Source organism: Crocuta crocuta, unplaced genomic scaffold (genome assembly GCF_008692635.1).
Source record: "Crocuta crocuta isolate KB4526 unplaced genomic scaffold, BGI_CrCroc_1.0 scaffold332, whole genome shotgun sequence".
Classification (NCBI taxonomy): domain Eukaryota; kingdom Metazoa; phylum Chordata; class Mammalia; order Carnivora; family Hyaenidae; genus Crocuta; species Crocuta crocuta.
In genome coordinates, this window is record NW_027532025.1 from 1,425,656 (window position 1) to 1,445,422 (window position 19,767).

At 36.9% G+C, this 19,767-nt stretch overlaps 1 protein-coding gene across 9 annotated transcripts in view; it reads right to left on the reverse strand.

Moving 5' to 3' along the window:
* The window catches only part of DLG2 (discs large MAGUK scaffold protein 2), a 1,377,464-nt gene that overhangs the window by 289,385 nt on the left and 1,068,312 nt on the right, over window positions 1–19,767 (reverse strand). For all 9 annotated transcript variants that reach the window (XM_077776205.1, XM_077776203.1, XM_077776202.1 and 6 more), the window contains one exon: window positions 13,635–13,737. In XM_077776205.1, coding sequence (XP_077632331.1) covers window positions 13,635–13,737 — 103 coding nt within the window. The remainder of the gene's footprint in view (window positions 1–13,634; window positions 13,738–19,767) is intronic.

Genomic DNA, 19,767 nt, shown 5'->3' on the forward strand with positions numbered 1-19,767 from the left:
ACAAAACACACCTCTCCAACTTAACAGCTTTTTTTTTTTTTTTTTTTTTTTTGCCTTCTGCTTAAACAGCTTAAAACTGTATTTTGGTGACAGAAGCTTTCATGTATCCAAGACCTAACATAAAAAACAAATAAAGTCTTCTCTGAGTGGAGGGGGATTGAGACTAGGGCCCAGGTTGTTTCCTCTGGTACCTGCCACCCCCACCCCACCTCACCCCCACTCCTGCCATTCTTTCACTGGATCCCAGGACTCTGCTGAGAACAACTTATTTGACACAATCACATAAGGAGTTTTCCCATATAAATTTCCACAGGAAATCCCTCAAAAAACTGTATCCACAGACTCCCAAGGGCTTTTTAAACTTTCCCACTCTGGGTCTGCTTCTCTCTCTCTCTCTCTCTCTATCATTCTCCATATAATAACCATATTGTAGACTTTCTGGTCTTTCTGTAATTACCATAATAATGGTAGTTACTACTTACTGATGATGTGCTATTTGTCAGGAACTGTGCTTAGCATTTTACATGTACTGATTTACTTAATCTGTAAGGTTGTCCTGAGAGATAAGTATGAATCTTTACTTAACAGATAAAGAATGCTATTTCCAGAGGAGAAGTAATTTGTTGAAGGATATAGAACAGTTAATGGTAGAGCTGGAATTTGAACTATATCTGATTTCACAATAGGAACTGTTTAACTACTACTGCTTACCAGACTTGAAGCTCTTTGCTCCTGTCTGTTGTTATGCAGTTCTAAGCGTAATGCAGAGATCTGATTACAGTAGGGGTGGGGTGGGGAGGAGCACTGTTTACTCAAACAAGATTGTTGAAGGTTTGTGATACTAGCTGTCATTTATGGATGGCCTTACATATTCTAGACACTCTACATCTATTTTCTCCAATTCTCCCAGTAAATATGATTATTAATATTACAGGTAAAGAATTTCAGGGTCAGAGAGGTTATTACTCACTTAAGACCTCAAAAGGTAGTAAATGGTGAGCCTCCTACCTGCCTTTGTACCAGTCTGGGGCCACACCTATTCTCAGAGCTGAACTGCAGGCCCACAACTCCCGTATTTTGAAAAGAACAATGGATGTAACCACCACAAATTAAAAAAGAAGAGAATTCACCCACCTATGTTTGATCTGCTCCTGAGGCCATGGCCTACAACAAGACAATATTGGCCTGTCTCCATTCTTGATCACATCTGATTACTATACACTCTTATCTGCGTGCCTACTGGCCTTGCCTAGCTTATCGCTATTTCCCCATCTGACTCTTTTGTCCCTTCTGTACCTTTGTCCTCTCTCTCTCTGGGTACATGGCATTTTTCCTTTATTAGATTCTCCATATCCCCTTCATTGCCTCCCCTTTCCTCTCCATTTATTTTTTTAAAATTTTTTTTATCACCATGTGACTCTGGTTCCCTTTTCTTTCTCCTTTGAGAAGTAGTCTATGCAATGGCCATTCTGGTATCTTTCTGCCTGAGAATGACTCCTTGTTTTACTCTACTGATTGGATGTCTGATCTTGGGAAAGCTTCTTATGCTTTCTGAGTCCCAGTTTTCTCATCTGTAAATGAGCAAATGGGCGATGCAATAGAACCTATATCATAAGTTTTTGAGAAATCTAAATGAGTAAACATATGCAGAGATTTTAGAATGTCATCAGACATATGGTGACTGCTCCATACTAGTCTTAATTATTCTCTCTCTTGCTACCAACTCCCTTTCTGTCTTTCTTTTTCTGACATCTATATTTTCTTCTGCCTTAGCTAAAATAAAAAAGTGAGGAGAGAGAGAATATACCCTATCTATTCCTATAGAATAGATACATTTATTCATTGGCATAACTCCCTTATTTTTTCATTTGAAAACTTTTCATATGGAAAAATTTCATATTGAATGCTTACTATGAACTAGGTTCTGTACTAGGGACTAAAGTATAACATAAATAAACCATACTTTTCCCTGAGGGGTTTATTTGTCTTGTAATTGTCAATAGTGCTGTGCCATATTTTAATGAAATGAATGAATTTATATACTTTAATAAGCCAACATGTAAATCCTGTTGACTTTATCACCAACTTTTCCCCTTGCTCCCATTTCCCCCCTGAGTCTATCTGCTCCTCTCCACTGATTCTGCTCCTACTTCTAAGCCAACCACCACCATTTTACCCAGATGAGTACTTTTTAATTGGGTCTTTCCCAGCCTCTTTGGCACTCTCTGGCCTATTCTCTTTTAAGAAGTCAGAGCTATTTTTTTAAGTACAACTCTGATCCTGCCAGCCTCTGGATTAAAATTTTTCAACACTGTTGCTTTCAGGAGAAAGAACCAAATACCAGTCCCCCATAATCTGCCTACGCCTCCCTCTTTCACTTCCTTTATGCATGGTATTTCTTCCACTTTCTCACATACATTTCCCTCCTCTTCCTTACAACTGTTTCCCCTGCTCTGGTTTGACAAATTAATGCCTATTTACCGTTCAGATTCAAGAAAATATTATTTCCTTGGGATGTCTTCTTAAGCCTCTATCTAGGTCAGAGTTTTTTGTTTGTTTTGGTTTGGTCAGGATTCATATAATTGAAGAATATATGTGAATATGTAGACTCTGAGAGTCTAGATCTAAGTCCTTTTCTTTTCCTAGAGCAGTCACCTGAGCTTGTAAAATCACTGGTATAATTTTACTCTGCTAACTGTAGGTATATCAGTGAATATCAGTGAAAGGGTCATGCATATTTTGTTCATCATTCTATCTCCAATGTCCAAGTCAGCGTGTCACTCACTTGAAGCATTTAATAAATATCAGCTGAATGAAGATTGAATGAATGAATTTTTGTTCTGCTATTGCTTTATTTCCCGAAAGTGTCAGCAACTCTTATTAAGGAAATAAATTACCCTTAGCAGTGGAAACATGCATATGAGAAAACAGAGAGTGAATAAGGCAAGATTATCTCTGGGTGCCTGGATGGCCCATTTGGTTAAGCATCTGACTTTGGCAGGTCATGATCTTACAGTTCGTGGTTCAAGCCCCATGTTGGGCTCTGTGCTGACAGCTCAGCACCTGGAGCTTGCTTCAGATTCTGTGTCTCTCTCTCTCTCTACCCCTCCCCTGATTACACTCTGTCTCCTTCTCAAAAGTAAATAAACATTAAACAATTTAAAAAAAAAAAAAAGATTATCTTGAACCAAAGTATAATTTGGACACTTTTGTCTTTTATGAACTCAGTCAATGAGTCTACCAGGAATCCTATTTGGATTAGTAATCTGTAAAGCACATTAAAGATATATACTTTATATTTCCTGGGTTTGGCTTTTCCATTCTAAAGTTGCTACTACTTGTGATTCAGAGAATTGAAGATATCACCCTTACTTCAGCTTTTTGAGTCTTTTATTTACTGAAATAGTTTTTTTCTATATTATTTCTTTTCATTCCCAATAAATCTATTTCCAAGCTTGGTAGTTACATTTACTTTACTTTACTTTATGAAACTGATGAGATTTGGACTATAAGGTGTCTATAAATGAAGAGACCATATACAATAAATTATTAATCTTAAAAGCCCCAACAAGTAACAAGCATTTCTACTTGAATTTAATTTAAAACCATTGGGGCGCCCGGGTGGCTTAGTCGGTAAAGCGTCCGACTTTCGCTTAGGTCATGATCTCCCGGTTCGTGGGTTCAAGCCCCGCGTCGGGCTCTGTGCTGACTGCCAGCTCAGAGCCTGGAGGCTGTTTCAGAGTCTGTGTCTCCCTCTCTCTCTGACCCTCCCCTGCTCATGCTGTCTCTCTCTCTCCTAGAAATAAATAAAACATTAAAAAAAATTAAAAAAAATAAATTTAAAACCATTATTGGAGGGTTCAAATTCTCTTAAACACAGAGAAAGCAATTTCCACAGATAAAGATCTCTTTCCCTTTCCCACCAAGTGGGTGAGAGCAGAATTTCCATGTGTTTAAAATGTGAGGAATAAAATGAGAACATTCAAAATTATTGCTTGCAACAATTATTTCTTGATGACATATTCTAATTTCATAAAATGTCAGCCAGAGTCTTAAAAATAATCTCTCTAACCATCTTAATTAACAAACCAGGGCATCACTGTTTAGAAAGTGATGTGGCTTGGGCGTGGTTAAAAAACATTGGCTGTGGAGTAAGGGAAGGGACAAGAAAAATGTTTCATTACTCATTAGTAAATATGAGGGTTGGCTTATATACTGGGATTTCCAAACAAATGTGGAGGTGAACTACACTCTTCCCTGATAACATGGAGTAAGGTTAGTAGGTTTTTCAGATGTTTTAGCCAGTATCCCTCTTCTGATTGTCTCTGTGGAACATTCTTTAACAGTTCTCTAAGTCCTGAAACTCCTTATCAGTGGAGGATCTGTGTTCATCTGGTAATACATGTATAGTCAAGAATATGATTAGGACTCTTTATTTCCATGTATTTGATCTGGGTGTTGCTAATCCAAGATCTAAGAGATCTTTCTGGTTGTCAAATGTCTCTAGCACAAAGATTTATTTAGTCTCTTTCATTATTAGTGAGTGAGTGCTTTATGTCACTGGATGCCAAGGGTCCTTCAAAATATTATAAAATCACAAGATGAGACACCCAAAGATCAGTATGTTTAATTATGGAATGAGGGTTGTTATGAGGCTGGGCAGAGATGGTATAACAGGAAGGGAAATGACATACATCAGCTTTGTAAATATTTTTAGCCCCTCTGATAAGAGTTTGAGATCCTGGATTCCCAGGATAGATAGTTAGGTCAAGAGAATTTTTTGAGTCAGGAAGTGATATCTCACTTTGTCCCCAATACATTTTTCTAAGTCCAAACTGGGGTATAAGCATGGAGAAAGATATGCAGCATAATCAATCACTGAGAGAGAACCTCCCATAAATCTCCAGACTCTGTTTGCATGAATCATCTTTTCTGATATATTCTGTGCTGTTATGTTTTAGTTGGAGGTTGGGGAGTTAAAAACGCAACTGGGAGAAGGGTAGGAAAAAGATACATTATAAGTAAAGGGACATCCTGGGAGATTTCTAATGCAGGAGGAGGCAGTACCTGTTGGTGAAGCCTGTACCCATATGAGACAGAGTTGTGGAGAAAGACACAGCTAAGCAATACAAATTTTAGAGTCATATAAAGTTGTATGTTGAAGTTTCCTTCCCAATTTTAAGTAAAAATTAGAATATGCCAATCCAGTTAATTAAACCAGATTTAATGCAACATATTTGGAGATGATGTGTGGCAATACAGAATATCACTAAGGATGAACTGATTGATGATGGATGGATGGATGGACAGATGGAAGAAGGAATTCACATGAAGAAGTTAGGGTAGGGAAGAGGAAAAACATAATGTCTTAAAAATTTTAATGTTTATTTATTTTTGAGAGAGGGACAGAAAGGCTGTTAGAGAGTGGGGGAAGGTAGAAAGAGAGGGAGACACAGAATCTGAAGCAGGCTCCAGGCTCTGAGCTGTCAGCACAGAGCCCAGTGCGGGGCTGGAGCTCACAAACTGTGAAATCATGACCTGAGTCGAAGTCAGAACCTTAACCAACTGAGCCACCCAGGCACCCCCAAAGTATAATATATTTGAGCTGTTTCTTGAACTATCAATATTCCCTGATTGATGGTAATTTTTTAAATTAGCAGTAATTGCTTACACTTTTAAAGCTCTCTTATATATATCATTCGATTGTGAATACGTGAGTAAGAACAATTAACAAGAATAATAAGCTAGAAATTAAAGTGAAATTAGGGCATGAGAAAGCCCTGAGGTTCCATAAGAATTTTTCAACCCCTTTCTGATCATAATAACCTAATTGAATTAGATTCCTTGGGCTATTTAAGTCATCAGCCATGATGAGCTACTACAGTAAAATAAAACAATTCAGGAATTTAATAGCTGTTTAGTTAGCCTCAGCTTTAGTAGCTATGACAAGTTTTAAGATACTGAACTGATTTCCTATGTGGATGTTGACTGAGTCTCAGTTCCCCCATCTGTGAAGCTGGATGAGGTGATCTTTAAGGATTCTTTCAACTCTTAATTTCCATTTCTCAATGATTTTAGGTAATCTGCACAAAATACATCAAGTTAACCAGATTGTGTGCCCTCTTTTTCTTAAAGAATGCAAAAAAAAAAATGCAAAGAACAAAGATGCAGTATTAGTGACAAGATCTTCAAATAATGGAATTTATACTTCTCTACTACTTAAGGGGTCATGTCTTTTACCTAGAATTCAGTAATGGGAGGCTTCTTTTGAAAATATTTTACTCATCCTAACTTTTTTAAGTAAGAAAATGAAAACTCATAAAGATGAATAACTAGAATGAGGTCAGACAGCTAGGCATAGAGTTGGCACTAGAATGCTGGCCTTCTCTTCCTAATCCAGAGTCTTGCATAATACTTTCCATTCCAAAGCTCATCCTAAATGCTCCCTGATGATGCTGATGCAATTTCTGACCAAGACCTACAGCTGGACTTTATGAATATTGCCTAGGCATTTAAGATGAAGTTATTTGCATTGAGAAAAAAATCTCAACATGCCACAGCTGCTCATTCATATGCATAAACTTATGTAGACATTGATTTTAAGAAAGAAATATAGGTTGCATTAAGTAAGCTTCTTGGATGTTGTATATACTTTCATTTTGGGAACTTTTAGGTACAGAACGTATCTATAGTTTTTCAGAGGGTAAACAACATATTCATTTAAGTTTTCATCACATCTTTGACCTTATAGAGAAACAGATGATAGTTGTCCAACTATGGTTTAAACTTGTGACTTCATTTAGAGTAGTAACTCTGAAAAAGATCAGAATTTCACTTCAGTCTGAAAAGAATGAGTATTTTTATTTCTGAATTAGTTTCTTAATTTAAAAGGAGTAGAAAAGATTACTGAAGTGAGCTTCTGTTTTAAAATACAATAAGTGCCTTAAAGAAACTTTATAGTGATGGCTTAATGACTTTCTTTTAGTCCACAAAGTTGCCCACTTGGATGAAGTTCACTCTTACCTCATGCCAACTCACTCATTCTTTACTCACTTGCAGAGAAGGCATAATGAAAGGGAATAAAGCCTGAAAAGGTTCATTGTCTCACTAGATGAGGAGTTCTAGCAAGACTTATGAATTTGCTTGATAATCTGTATTTAGAGGGGGGGTATAGGTGAGGTAGATGTGAATGACACATGAACTTCTTAGATCCCCTGCAGCCTGACATGTCCCTAGTAAAACTACCAAGGCATGACCAATCATTGAGTAACACATGCCAGAAATCAAACTTAGTGATGCAGCCTTAAGTGGCATTGGCCTGTACTCCAAGTAGAGGGAGTCCGACCCCACAGTGACAAATCACAGTTTTTGCAGGGTCCTCAAGGATTCTAGTATAGTGCTTCTCAAACTAATGTACATACAAATAACCTATGGATCTTGATAAAATGTAGATTCTCACTTAGTAGGCCTGAATTGTGGCTTGAGATTGTGCATTTCTACCAAGCTCTGTACATATCAATGCTGCTGCTTCACAGACCAGAGTTGGCAGACCAAGACTCTAGAATAATTAATTTCTTCCCCAGATTCCTGTATGGCTTACTCTCAGATTTCTTTGAGGTCTTTGCTGAAATATAAACTGATTAGCTTGGCCTTCTATCCTCACCATACATTTCTCTATTACTATCATTTTTACATTTCTTTCTATTTATTTATACTACTTATCACCATGTGACAAATTTAATATTTATCTGAGAAGAACTTTTTGGTTCACTGCTTTATAATTTCCCAAGAACAATGCTGGGACATAGTAAGTGTTCAGTAAAAATATCTACTAACCAAATAAATGTTTAAATAAACCACATGGCCACTCTGTCACAATTCTATAAACAAGGTCCTATTTGTAAGTCTCCAGGGAACAATTAGCATTATTCTTTGGGTTTTTCTTTTAGAAACTCAAATATTCTATGAGAGAATAAAAGGTGGATAACCAGGTGTTATATGGAAATGTTGAATCACAATATTATATACCAGAAACTAATACTAAACTGTATGTTAACTAACTGGAATTTGAATAAAAACTTAAAATTAATGATGGAGAAAATCAGTCCCTCTATTGTCTCCTCAAGTCCCTGTTTGCTGATGGGGACCTCGTTCTCTGACCTCCTCTTTCCTACTTGCAGGTCTTTGTGAAGCCCTTGTTGTGTCCAAAACAACACCATGAGTAGTCAGATTAAAGGCAAAAGGATATTGGTGGCTTTCATAGGAATATGTTGGCCTCCATTTTGTACTTTAGCCAACAATTTATATTGTTCACTTGGTTCTCCTAGTGAATATCTGGTAGTTTATGATTTCAGCCCTAGTTAGTGATCTCACAGTAAATATAGGTATTATTATATAGTGAGAAGGCAACAAATCCTATAAAGATTTGCCACTATCTGATTTGGGAAATGCTGTGTTAGACCCTTTTGACCAATGTATAATTAGGTTATAATCAATGAGTTTTAAAATTCATCAATGGTGTTAAAGTTGAGTTTTGGAATTTTATTATTTTTTTTAAAGTTTACTTATTTTTGAGAGAAAGACGAAGAGAGAGAGAGAAAGAGAAGGAGAGAGAGAGAGAGAGAGAATGCAAGCAGGGGAGGCACAGAGAGAGAGAGGAAGACACACAATCTGAAGCAAGCTCCAGGCTCTGAGCTATCAGCACAGAGCCTGACATGGGGCTTGAATCCACAAACTGTGAGATCATGACCTGAGCCAAAGTTGGATGCTTAACTGACTGAGCCATCCAGCTCAACACCCCCCCCCCCCCCCCACTGAGTTTTGCCATTTTAAAAATGTTAGAGCTTTAATAATTTTTGCTTGTGTTCTATTATGGAAAAATAGTTGTAGATTTTCTACAATGTAAGAGAAAGGGAGTTTATCCAAAAGGGCCACTGTTTGGTAAGAAAAGAACAAAAAGTCAACCCATAAAAACTGCATCAACACCAAATGTCAAGTCTGGAGATTCATTTACCATTTCTGTATCTAATATCAAAAAACCCAGGCCATTTATTCAATATTCATTCAAAAAATATTTCTTAAGCACTGACTATTAATTATTTGCCATTGCATCTTTAAAACAAATGGAGAACCATTTGATAACTCTTCAATAGAGCATAATCAAATTCATATTGAGCAAATTCTCACATGATATAAAATGAGTGATAAATGGATTCTTGCTCTCTAGAAGCTTACTTGAATGGGGAAATGCACAAATCATGTTAAGAGACACACATACTGTCTGAATACAGGTCTAGAGAGCTTGGAGACTGAATCAATCAACTCTGACTTAACAGATAAAAGTGGACTTCATAGTGGAATTGACATCTTCAGGCCCTCAAAATGACTAGGAATCCTACTGGTAGAATCTGAGAAAAGGAATTCCAGGGGAAGGAACCCGCATGAGCAACGGCCCAGAAACTGTTCAGAACCAACTGCTGGGAAGCAGAAAGTAGTCTTGTTTAGCATTGGGAGGGCAAAAAAAAGATGATGCTGGTGGGTGATGGTTGGGTTAGTGGAGAGGGAAGAGGGAAGTTGGCTGGGACCATATTGAGAAGGGCATGGAGTTGTGCAAAGGTGCCTTGGGCTCATATCTTTTTAGAATAATAATTCTGAAAGCAATGGGGAAGATGGCTGGAAAGGGATAGGAAAGGAGCATATATGTAAATATATGTGGACTGAGGAGAGGGCAGGCATTATGTTTCCTTTTTTGAAGTAGTGATGGAATAGCTTCACTGATTGTATATAGACAGTTGAAGTTTTAGGCAAGAATTAACTTCCCATATTACTTAAGTAGGATTATTCCTTAAGTATCAGATACATGATCCTCTTAAAAAAAGAAATAAAGAAAACAACTTCATTATTTTCTTCCTATTATCAACAGAATACATGTTAACTTCCAGGTAAACATGTGATAGAAAATGGATTTTAAAAAAGCTGGTTTAATGAAGCACAATCATACCACCAGAAAAAAATATTGTTTGTATGTGACTCTTCAAATTTGGCTTTAATTCTACTACCTAGGACTAGGCATTGGATAAGATTTGATGATGGATAGACTAATTTAGGCAACAGGGGTTAAATTACCTCACCTTTGGTCTTACTTTGCACAGTAAAATTTGCCGAGGAAGACATTTATTGTTACATTATGATAATTATAAATTATTTACAATTATTTCAAAAAATGTGCTGTCTTATGAAAAACAGATTTGGAAATGGTTTTATATTTTGTAATACGTGCTGGTTTGGCACATATTTCCTTCTTTGAAGCAAAAATGAAAAAATGCAAGTAGTGAAACTAAATCATTCCCCCAATCTTCAATCATCATCAGTAGAAACTGAATGCTAAAGAAAGGTATATTTTATTCATTAACTCAGCAACTCTTTAAGAAATGCTAATAATAAGTATAACATGGAAAAATATAGGTTTATGTGCCTGTATATATGGAGCTCATGATCTTACTTAGTTTAGCAAGATATTTTTTTTTTTTCTCCCTGATCTTCAGAATAGAAATCCCACCCACTTTTAAAAGTCTGGCTCCATCTTCCCATTTCCTCATTTCCATGAAGTACTTTTGTACTGTTTTGGCCTCTGCAGGTTTAGCCCTTCTCTGGCATTCCATAATTCTTAGAGATGGTGTCATTATTACACAATTTTGGTCCTATGTCATCAGAAAATGATCTCTATCAAATGTATCTAAGTCCTCTCTCCTCAAGAAGATACACACACACACACACACACACACACACACACACAGTCAAATGTATCTAAGTCCTCTCTCCTCAAGAAGATAAACACACACACACACACACACACACACACACACACACACACATTCCTTAAAGACAAAGACTTGGGATACAAGTCTTAAGGGCCAAATTTTCTGAATCTCTGGTAATACCAAGCAAGGAATCTTGTATACTTCCAACAAAAGCATTTTTATGTTTTGAACTGAAAAACTTATTTACTGGAAGTCTGGTTCTTGAACCTATCAAAAGAGATGTAAATAAAATTTGTCTTAGCATGGACACCTCATAATCCTGGTGCAAATGAAGGGGATATGGTGACAATTTCCTAATGGACTCTGATGGCATTCTTTTACTTGTTATTTTAAAGGCAAATTGTTCATTATTTCCTAAAAATGTCATATAATTTAAATGTCCCTAAATGATCTAAACAATAATCCAATCAGTTTTCCATTTCATACAATAGTTAAATTAAGGCTCAGTTACACATTAAATTTAGAAAGGGGGGAAATGATTGCTTGTCATTATATTACCCCATTTTCAACTGATTTAAAGCTGTGACAAGTTAGAATACAGTTGGACTATTAAAATAGGCAAGTCATTCTGTGAATCCTAGCTGCACTCAGGCACTTTGAATAAGGTTGTTGTTTTTATTTGCAGATTTCTTTAGAAGCACTTTGAAAATTGGTTTATATGATTTATAAGATGTGTTTTGAACAGGCATCTTCACAAAGCACATCATAGTATCCAAATTAAGTATATTGCTTAAAGGAAACAAAAGCTGTAAAGAAGCTTAAGATGAAGAATAAAGTTGATAGAATGACATTTTGTCTTTTCCTGTAACCTTTAAAGTTTAAAATCACTCTGTTCAAGGCCACTTGAATGGCTATCTTCACTATCAAGAGCTTCTAATTTTAATTGGTGTTTGAGATGAAATTTTTCAGAAATGGGAAAAGAGCCTGGGCATTTATGCCATGTGCCAGGTTGTGGTGAAGGGCATACAGTTTGAGACTGAATGAAAACAAAGAAAATGGAAAAGTCCTGAGGAAAGGTTCTTATTCTATATGAAGTAGAATTTGTTTATCAAATTATGCTAACCCAGATGTTTTTATTTCCTATTTTATAATGGGCACTTCTGGAGCCATTTATTCCTATTAGAAGACATGTTTACTAAGTAGAAAGACTTTCAAAGCTATATGGGAAGAACATTTGCCCTTGGTATTGTCATCATCCATCTTTGACAATCACAAATCTCCTCTTCTCCCATTCTCTGGCCATATCTGGGTCAGGCCAATAGGAGAAAGCATTTAATATATCTTTTTATAACTTAAGTGCAGATTCTAATCCTAAAGACAGGCAACATAAATGAAACATTCCAAAACACACATGGCACAATGTTTTCTTTATTCTCACATGAAATATGTGGTTGGCCACCATTATGGTAAATAAAATCTAAGACTTCGCAAAGAAGATACACACCTCAGTCTTCCAAAGAAGAATAGACCAACTGACGTTAAGAAAGAATCACTTTAAAAGGTCAAAGAAGCTCTTTATACCCATAGGCAAAAAGGCTCTTCCTTAATGGCATTTTGTACTTTCATGTTTATCTGTTTAATAGTCTCTCTGAGAGCTATGTGGACCAAGGATAGTTAACTACATTTCTTAAAGGCCGAAACCACATTCCTTTTTTTATTTTCTTGTAAAAAGTCTAGACCACTGTGGTGTGCTTAACTGCATTTCATTAACACAGGAGCAATCTACATACAAATTTGCTAAAATATCATCCACCCAATAGGTAACATCCTGGTTGTCTCATTGAGCCTCATTCTGATCACAGAAACAGATGTTGAGACAAACCAAAGAGCAGGGTATGGCTAATGCAGTTTAGGATATCTCATCAAGCCTCAGTTGGATAAGCCAATTTATGACATCTCACCATGTTTCAGGGATTACAGTAGCATGTTGCAAACAAGCTATACTATAGCAGAGAGCACACACACACACACACAAATCTACATCAAGGACAACCAAACACTGTGTTAGTATTAATAAGAGTTAATGCCACAGAGAGAGAATGCTGATCATGGTCTGTTCCCTCTGTCCTTGCTTCTGAAGTGATTCAGGACAACTACTCCAACCCCCGCCCTCCACCCTGCCCCCACTGAATGTGCCACTGTGGCATATGGATATTGCACTGAAGGCAAGTGAGACACTACAGGCTCAAGAGAAACTTTTGCCCCTCCCATAGCTACATAGAAGGATCTCAACTGGGGGTCTTTTCCAGTACACTGGTTATTAACAGAGATAGATTTTATCTGAGTGACCCATCTGTATAGGCAGAACAAATACCTAATTTCCAAACATCTGCTCTTATCGCCCCGTGAAATGTATTTCTGTTCTCTAAAGTCCCAGACCCTGCCTATTTCATAGTTCAGGATGACATGTATATGTCATTTGGCCTGTCTTTGGAATTTCCATGCCTATATGGATTCCTCTTACATATACTATTAAATTTGATTTTCTCCTATTAATTGGTCTCATGTCAATTGGATTCTTAGTCCATCTTAATGGTTTTTATAGTATCCATTGCTGACCCAAAGGGTCTACAGATAAAAATATAAATAAAGTTGATGCTAGTTTTTTTAATTCATATTTTGAAGAGGACTTTCTAATTGATGTTTTCCTTGGAAGATTAAGAGTATCAAAGCCTCATATTCTCTGGATATGTAACACTCATTTTTCAGGATAGGTAAGTTTTAAAAAACCTTGTTGGTATAGACTGGTTAATATGGATTATCAGAAATGTGCAGAAATGTATCAGAACATTATAAGCTTGGTTTCTCACTGACCTTCAGGTTGGTATTGTGCTATAATCGTCACTGTCTGTCCAGCCCCCTTCAGCGCAGCTGCAGCCTGCTCATGGGATGCTCCACGGAGGTCAATGCCATTCACCTGGAAGAGAAAACCAGAGAATTTTGGTATTTTATAAGGCCTATTATTCTGATAGAAGAAAAATGTTTCTCCAAACTTAGAAGCTGTCTAAGATTATGTGACCTGCCTCAAAACCACTAATGTCCTACCAAGCCATTTGAGTGTTACTTAGTGAGTTTCAGGCTCTTAACAACTTTCAGTCAGCAAAGACGTGAAATTTCATCTTGTGGCATTTAAAGCATGGTCTGACTGGGTTGAAACTCTGTCTATGCATGTCTATGAGAATTTTAGTATGTGCATTTAATATGCCTCTGTGAGTTTCCTAGACTTCTGGGGGAGGATATGAGCCTTCAGAATTAGAGGAAAAACAGGATAATAAAGAGAGACACATGTAATGTACACAGATGAGTATGTGCTGACAGATTAATATATTCAGATGAAGTTCTGGGTAGACTGTATGAAATGGGGCTGGCTGCCTGCCAAATCCCTCTTTTTGGTCATATGCCTGGTCCTGTCATTCTGAGCTTGGTTAGACAGCCCTGAGCCTTATTCCAAAATAAACCTGACTGCCCCATTTCTCATGTACAATTCCAGAATGAATTCTGACAAAATGAAATAAAGAATGCCTGGAGTTTATGTTGCTGTTGCTAACTCCCATTTTGGAGCTGATGCCAACAGAAAACCAGAACATCTAAAAAACAAGCACAAAACTCTACTGAGAGGGAAAAGTCATTCTGAAGTCAAATTTCATAAAAAATAAGAGCTAAAATTTTTCTCAAATCAATTAGGTCAAAGTCAACGTAATATAATTACTGAGTGCTTTCCAATGACAGGGCTCTGTGTCTGCCTCAGGAGAGAGATCATGGGTGGAGAACAAAGGTGAACAAGGCAAGCCCCTAAGAAACTTTTTCTGCTTGAACTGAACACACAGAAAGTCCAGCTTTTCTAACATACATAGAGCTACTCTTTTGCAGTTGATACCAGAATTCTGCTTCCGCTTCCTTTTATTTACAGAGAAGTTGGCTACCAACCATAAATAATAATAATAAAAAATACCTGACCAGCTTATCTGCATGTAAAACGTAACATCCTATTTTGCCTCTCATCAGTGCTCTTTGACAATGACTCTGGGTGGTGGATCGGGAGTTGCCACTGTTTCCCCATTGGGTCTAGAATACCTGCACTTTTTTTTTTTGTTGTTTATTAAGGTTATTCATTTATTTTTGAGAGAGAGACAGAGCATGCACATGGAGAAGGGGCAGAGAGAAACGGAGAGAGAGAATCCCAAGCAGGCTCTGCACTGCCTATGTGGAGCCTGATGCAGGACTCAGACTCACAAACTGTGAGATCATGACCTGAGCTGAAACTGAGAGTTGGATGCTTAACTGACTGAGCCACTCAGGTGCCTCATGGAATATCTGTAATCTTTAATTCCCCATTCTAGCCCTCTCATAATAACTTTGTGGAAGTCTCCTTAACCACTTTTATAATTTTTCCATGCCTCTTCCCTGGCTTTCTATTCTGGTGATCTTACTGAAAGCATTGATTACATGGTAACATGGAGAAGTCCATTGACTTCAGGCTGGGTTTGGCCTGACTGTGCCACACACCAGAGGAGTGACTATCTTTTCACCTCCTGAGCCTCAATATTCTTTTACCTTGGAGGGAAAGGACTGAGAGGCTCTTTGAGTGTAAATCTCCTTTGAACTATAGAATTTCCGGATTTACTTGTTAGTAGATGACAGTCATTTCAGAGATTGTCTAGGCATGGATGAGTCAGACGATGACTCAGACAGCCAGAAGGCAGGAAAAGTAATTAGATGTAGGCTCTTGCCTACAGGAAGCTGAATGCACAAACTTCGTGGGCCAAATAATCTCTTGTCAAACAATTAGGGCTAACTTCTTATTAAAACATAATGTAGGATCATGGTAAATAAATTCTAATGTTTCAGAAAGGTATCTAAGGAAAAGTAAAAAATTTCCCCTTACCATCTGTACTCCCAGAGGTAACCAATGTTAGCAGTTTCTTGGGTATACTTTCTAGAAATCTACTATATGTACATGCACACACATGACTTTATTTCTATTTCTTTTTTTATGTATGTAAGATGTCTTCACATTTTTAGTTAAGTGAGTAGGATCATATTATATATGTAATTCTATAACCTGTTTCTGTTTTGCCTTTAACAATATATCTTGGACATCTTCCATATCAGCTCATATCATTTTAACCTTTTTAACAGGAGCCCAGTAATCCATAGTATGAATAGACCAGCATTTTTTCAACAGGATCCCTCTTGTTGTTGTCGTTGAGACTGTTTCTATCTTTCTGCTACTGCAAACTCTTGTGAAGATGTTTCTGAAGGATAAATTCCCTGGAAATATACTTTCTAAGTCAAAAGGTACATGCATTATTCATTTCTTTTAATTTGTTCTTGCACATTTTTCACATGATTATTATTCACTAAACAAACAGAAACTAATAGAGAAGAAAGCAAAAAAGGGGAGACCGAATCTCACTGCCCAGTGTATTGATATAAAAAAATTAATGTATGTACATAATGCACATACATAAATTTAAAGCAATACAAAAAGCATAAAAATAAAATGGTCCCAACTTTTATTCTAATGATACACAGTTGATGGCTTCTTATATATACTACCAATTATTTTTCGTATGAATGAAAGCAGGTTTATAGAATTATAATTTTAAATTTTTATACAAATAAGGTATTTTACATATAGTTTTATACCTTTATGTTTTCTATTTACTAATACATTTTAACGAACTTTCTTCATTCACATATTCCTATACATTGTCATCCCTTTTGATAGCTATGAAGTGTTCTATTATCCATTATAAATTTATTTTATCAGCAGGGTTGCTAGACCCTTAGGTTGTTTCAGTATTTTCCTATTTTAAACAATGCTGTAATAAATATCATCTAACAAAAAGTTCTTGGATAAAGGGTATGAGTGCTAAATTTTAATAGCTATTGCCAAGTTGTCTCCAAAAATTTATACTCCCACAAATAAAATATGATTGACTTTCTTCATAGTCTTGTAAAAATTGCACATACCACAACATTTGGGCTTTGCCATTCTAATATGTAGACAATTACATTTTTAAATTTTGCTTTTCTACAATTATGAAGTTAAGCATCTTTTAATATGTTTGCTAGTTACTTAAATTTGTTTTGGCATAAAATGACCTTTTGCTTATTTCACCTATTTTTTAATTCGTGTAGTTTGTTCTCCTAAAAATTTATCTGCCTTTTAAGAATATTAGTGCTTAATCTCAGATAACTATTGCAAATATTCGTATTAGTCTGGTTTGTGTATTTTGTGTTACTGCATTGTAACTGTTAACTTTTCCTTGGTATGCTATTTCTTGCCATACATAAGCCATATTTATCACTATGTTTTCCTTTTTAGCTTTTGAGTTTTGTATTATATCTACCCCTCTCCAATATACTTAATAAATTACTCATATTTTCTTCTCGTACACCTGGTTTAATTTTTAGCCACTTAGTCTTTGACCTACTAGAATATATTTTGATGTTTGATGTGAGATCCAGGTGAATATCCACCCTTTCTTGGAACTTTCCCTTATAGCATCAGATTCATACATCTTTTAATATTCTAATTATCCTCTGACTTTTTCAAAGTGCACTAAGGGGAGCATGGAAAAGTGGGAAGGAACAGAATATGGAATCACAGAGAACTGGGTTTGAATTCTGAGCTGACCAGTCATACTTAAGTAACTTGGGAAAGTCACTGACTTCTTTGAATCTCAGTTTTCTTACCTGTAAAATGGGTATAATATCTACCTCTCTATTAGGGCTGTTGCATAAAATAAATGAGACAATATCTGTAAAGGCCTTAACACAGACCCTGGTACAAACAAGCATTCAGCAAATAGTATCTATTATTGCTGTCAGTATTTCTTCAGAGCTGTGATTATAAGTGACAAAATAAAATCTAATGGAAATTAATTAATACAACATATATGAGTTACTTTTTTTGGTATGAATACAGAATTTCAGTATTGGAAATGCCTTAGAGACTTGCTCATCCAGCACGTACACATTAGCACATTAAAGATCATTCCGGGGCCATCTGAGTGACTTAGTTGGTTAAGTGTCCAATACTTGATTTTGGCCTAGTTCATGGTCTCATGGTTCATGAGTTTGAGCTCCATACTGGGCTCTGCACTGACAGTGTGGATCCTGCTTGCGATTCTCTCTCTCCTTCTCTCTCTGCCCCTACCTCACTCTCTCTCTCTCTCTCAAAATAAATAAATAAACTTAAAAAAATTATTCCCAAAAGAGTTAAGATGAGAGAGCAACATGGAAATCCTGAGCCTGTCTCAACCCTAAAATGCAGCTAGATCAGCACCAAACCATTTTCAACATCTAGGAAATTGATCTGAGGAGTAACACAACAATCTACATAACATGAGCCAGAGAACTTGGCAGATATGCTGTGTGGAGAGGTGAACTGGGGGAGAGAAAAGCTGAAAAGGGTAGGGAGCTGCTTTCATGCAGAGAGGATAGAGAAAATGAAAGGAGGAGAGTGTGGTGTATCAGGATCATGTAAGCACTTTTCCTGAAAATAGCTGGAAAGAAAGAGAGAAAGAATGAAAATACTAGCAGGGCACTGAACAAGAAATCTATTCTCCAAAATCATTGACAAGGAAAAAGGAGAGGGTTTCAATACCATTAGGATTCTGTAAACAGTGGAGCAGAATCTGAAATTCCAAAGCTCAGTGCCTGGCGGTGCTCTGGTGAGGAAGTAGGGAGAATCCCCAGGAGAAGACAGTAGGGTCTGAGGGATCCATGCGCCACACAGGGAAAAGCAGTCTCCCTACATGGTGTGCATTTGGTAGAGACCATACAGCCTCCCCACAGGCAAAGGTCCCAGTGGAGCCCAGAGAGCAGCAATGGCCCCAGGTATAGGGACAAAGGTGTCAGGGTGCAGCGAAACCTGGTGCCAACTGTGTTGTGCATTGCCATAATCTCTGAAGCCCTACAGCTGCCTGATTAGATGAACGTTTTTTGGGGCAAGTCAGCACCCGGTCATTACTCTGCGAGACCCTCCCCCAGAAAGTTAGTGTGGGTCCAAGCTGCAGGGGTCTCTGAAGTGTGGGGTTTTGAAACACAGCCCTATCTGAGATAAAAGTCTAGAGGGAGGTGCCACCTGGCAGGTGGACAGGTTGGACACAGCGTAGAGGCGGGAGAGGACGGAAGCCTGAGAGAAAGGAGTTGTGCTTGATTGTGAGTCTGTGGGAGAACAAAGTTCCTGTGCCAGAGACTAGGGAACTAGCTTGGTGAAGCCATTTCCACCTCTCCAGCATGCATACCACACTGATCCACCCCAGTAAGCTAAGCAGTACCACCTAGTGGAAAATAGAGCAGATACACCAAGCCCACCCAACTGTGCCCTCCAAGCATATCCCCTAGAAGACAAGCACAAGTCGCTCCACCTGCCTAGTGTACAGACTGAAGAGGGCTTCATAATTTCAGTTCTAGGGGAAACTGGATGTAACTTCATTCAGGTTTCATTCTGTTTGCTGATTCATTTATTTGTTTGTTTTGCTTCTGTTTTTGCTTAAATTGTTTTCTTTTTTCATTTCTTTCCTTTCTTTTCTTCCTCGTTCTTGGATATATAAAGAGAACTACACATATATAATTTACTTTAAAATGTTTTTATTTTTAAAAGTTTTATATTGTATTTCACTTCTTTTATTTCATTTGATCCTATTTTAATATATAAATATTTTTTATTTAAAATTTTTTCTTACCTTTTTTCTTTACTTTCTCTTTTTTCTCTATTCTATCAAGCTTCTTTTGACAACCAGATCAAAACATACCTAAGATCTAGCTTTTCTTATTTGATTTTTAATGTTGTTTTTAATTTTTCAATTTTTATTTTTTATTTTACTAATTTTTTTATTCCTTCAAAATGATAAAATGAAAGAATTCACCCCAAAAGAAAGAACATGAAGAAATGACAGCCAGGGGCTTAATCAGTACAGACATAAGCAAGATG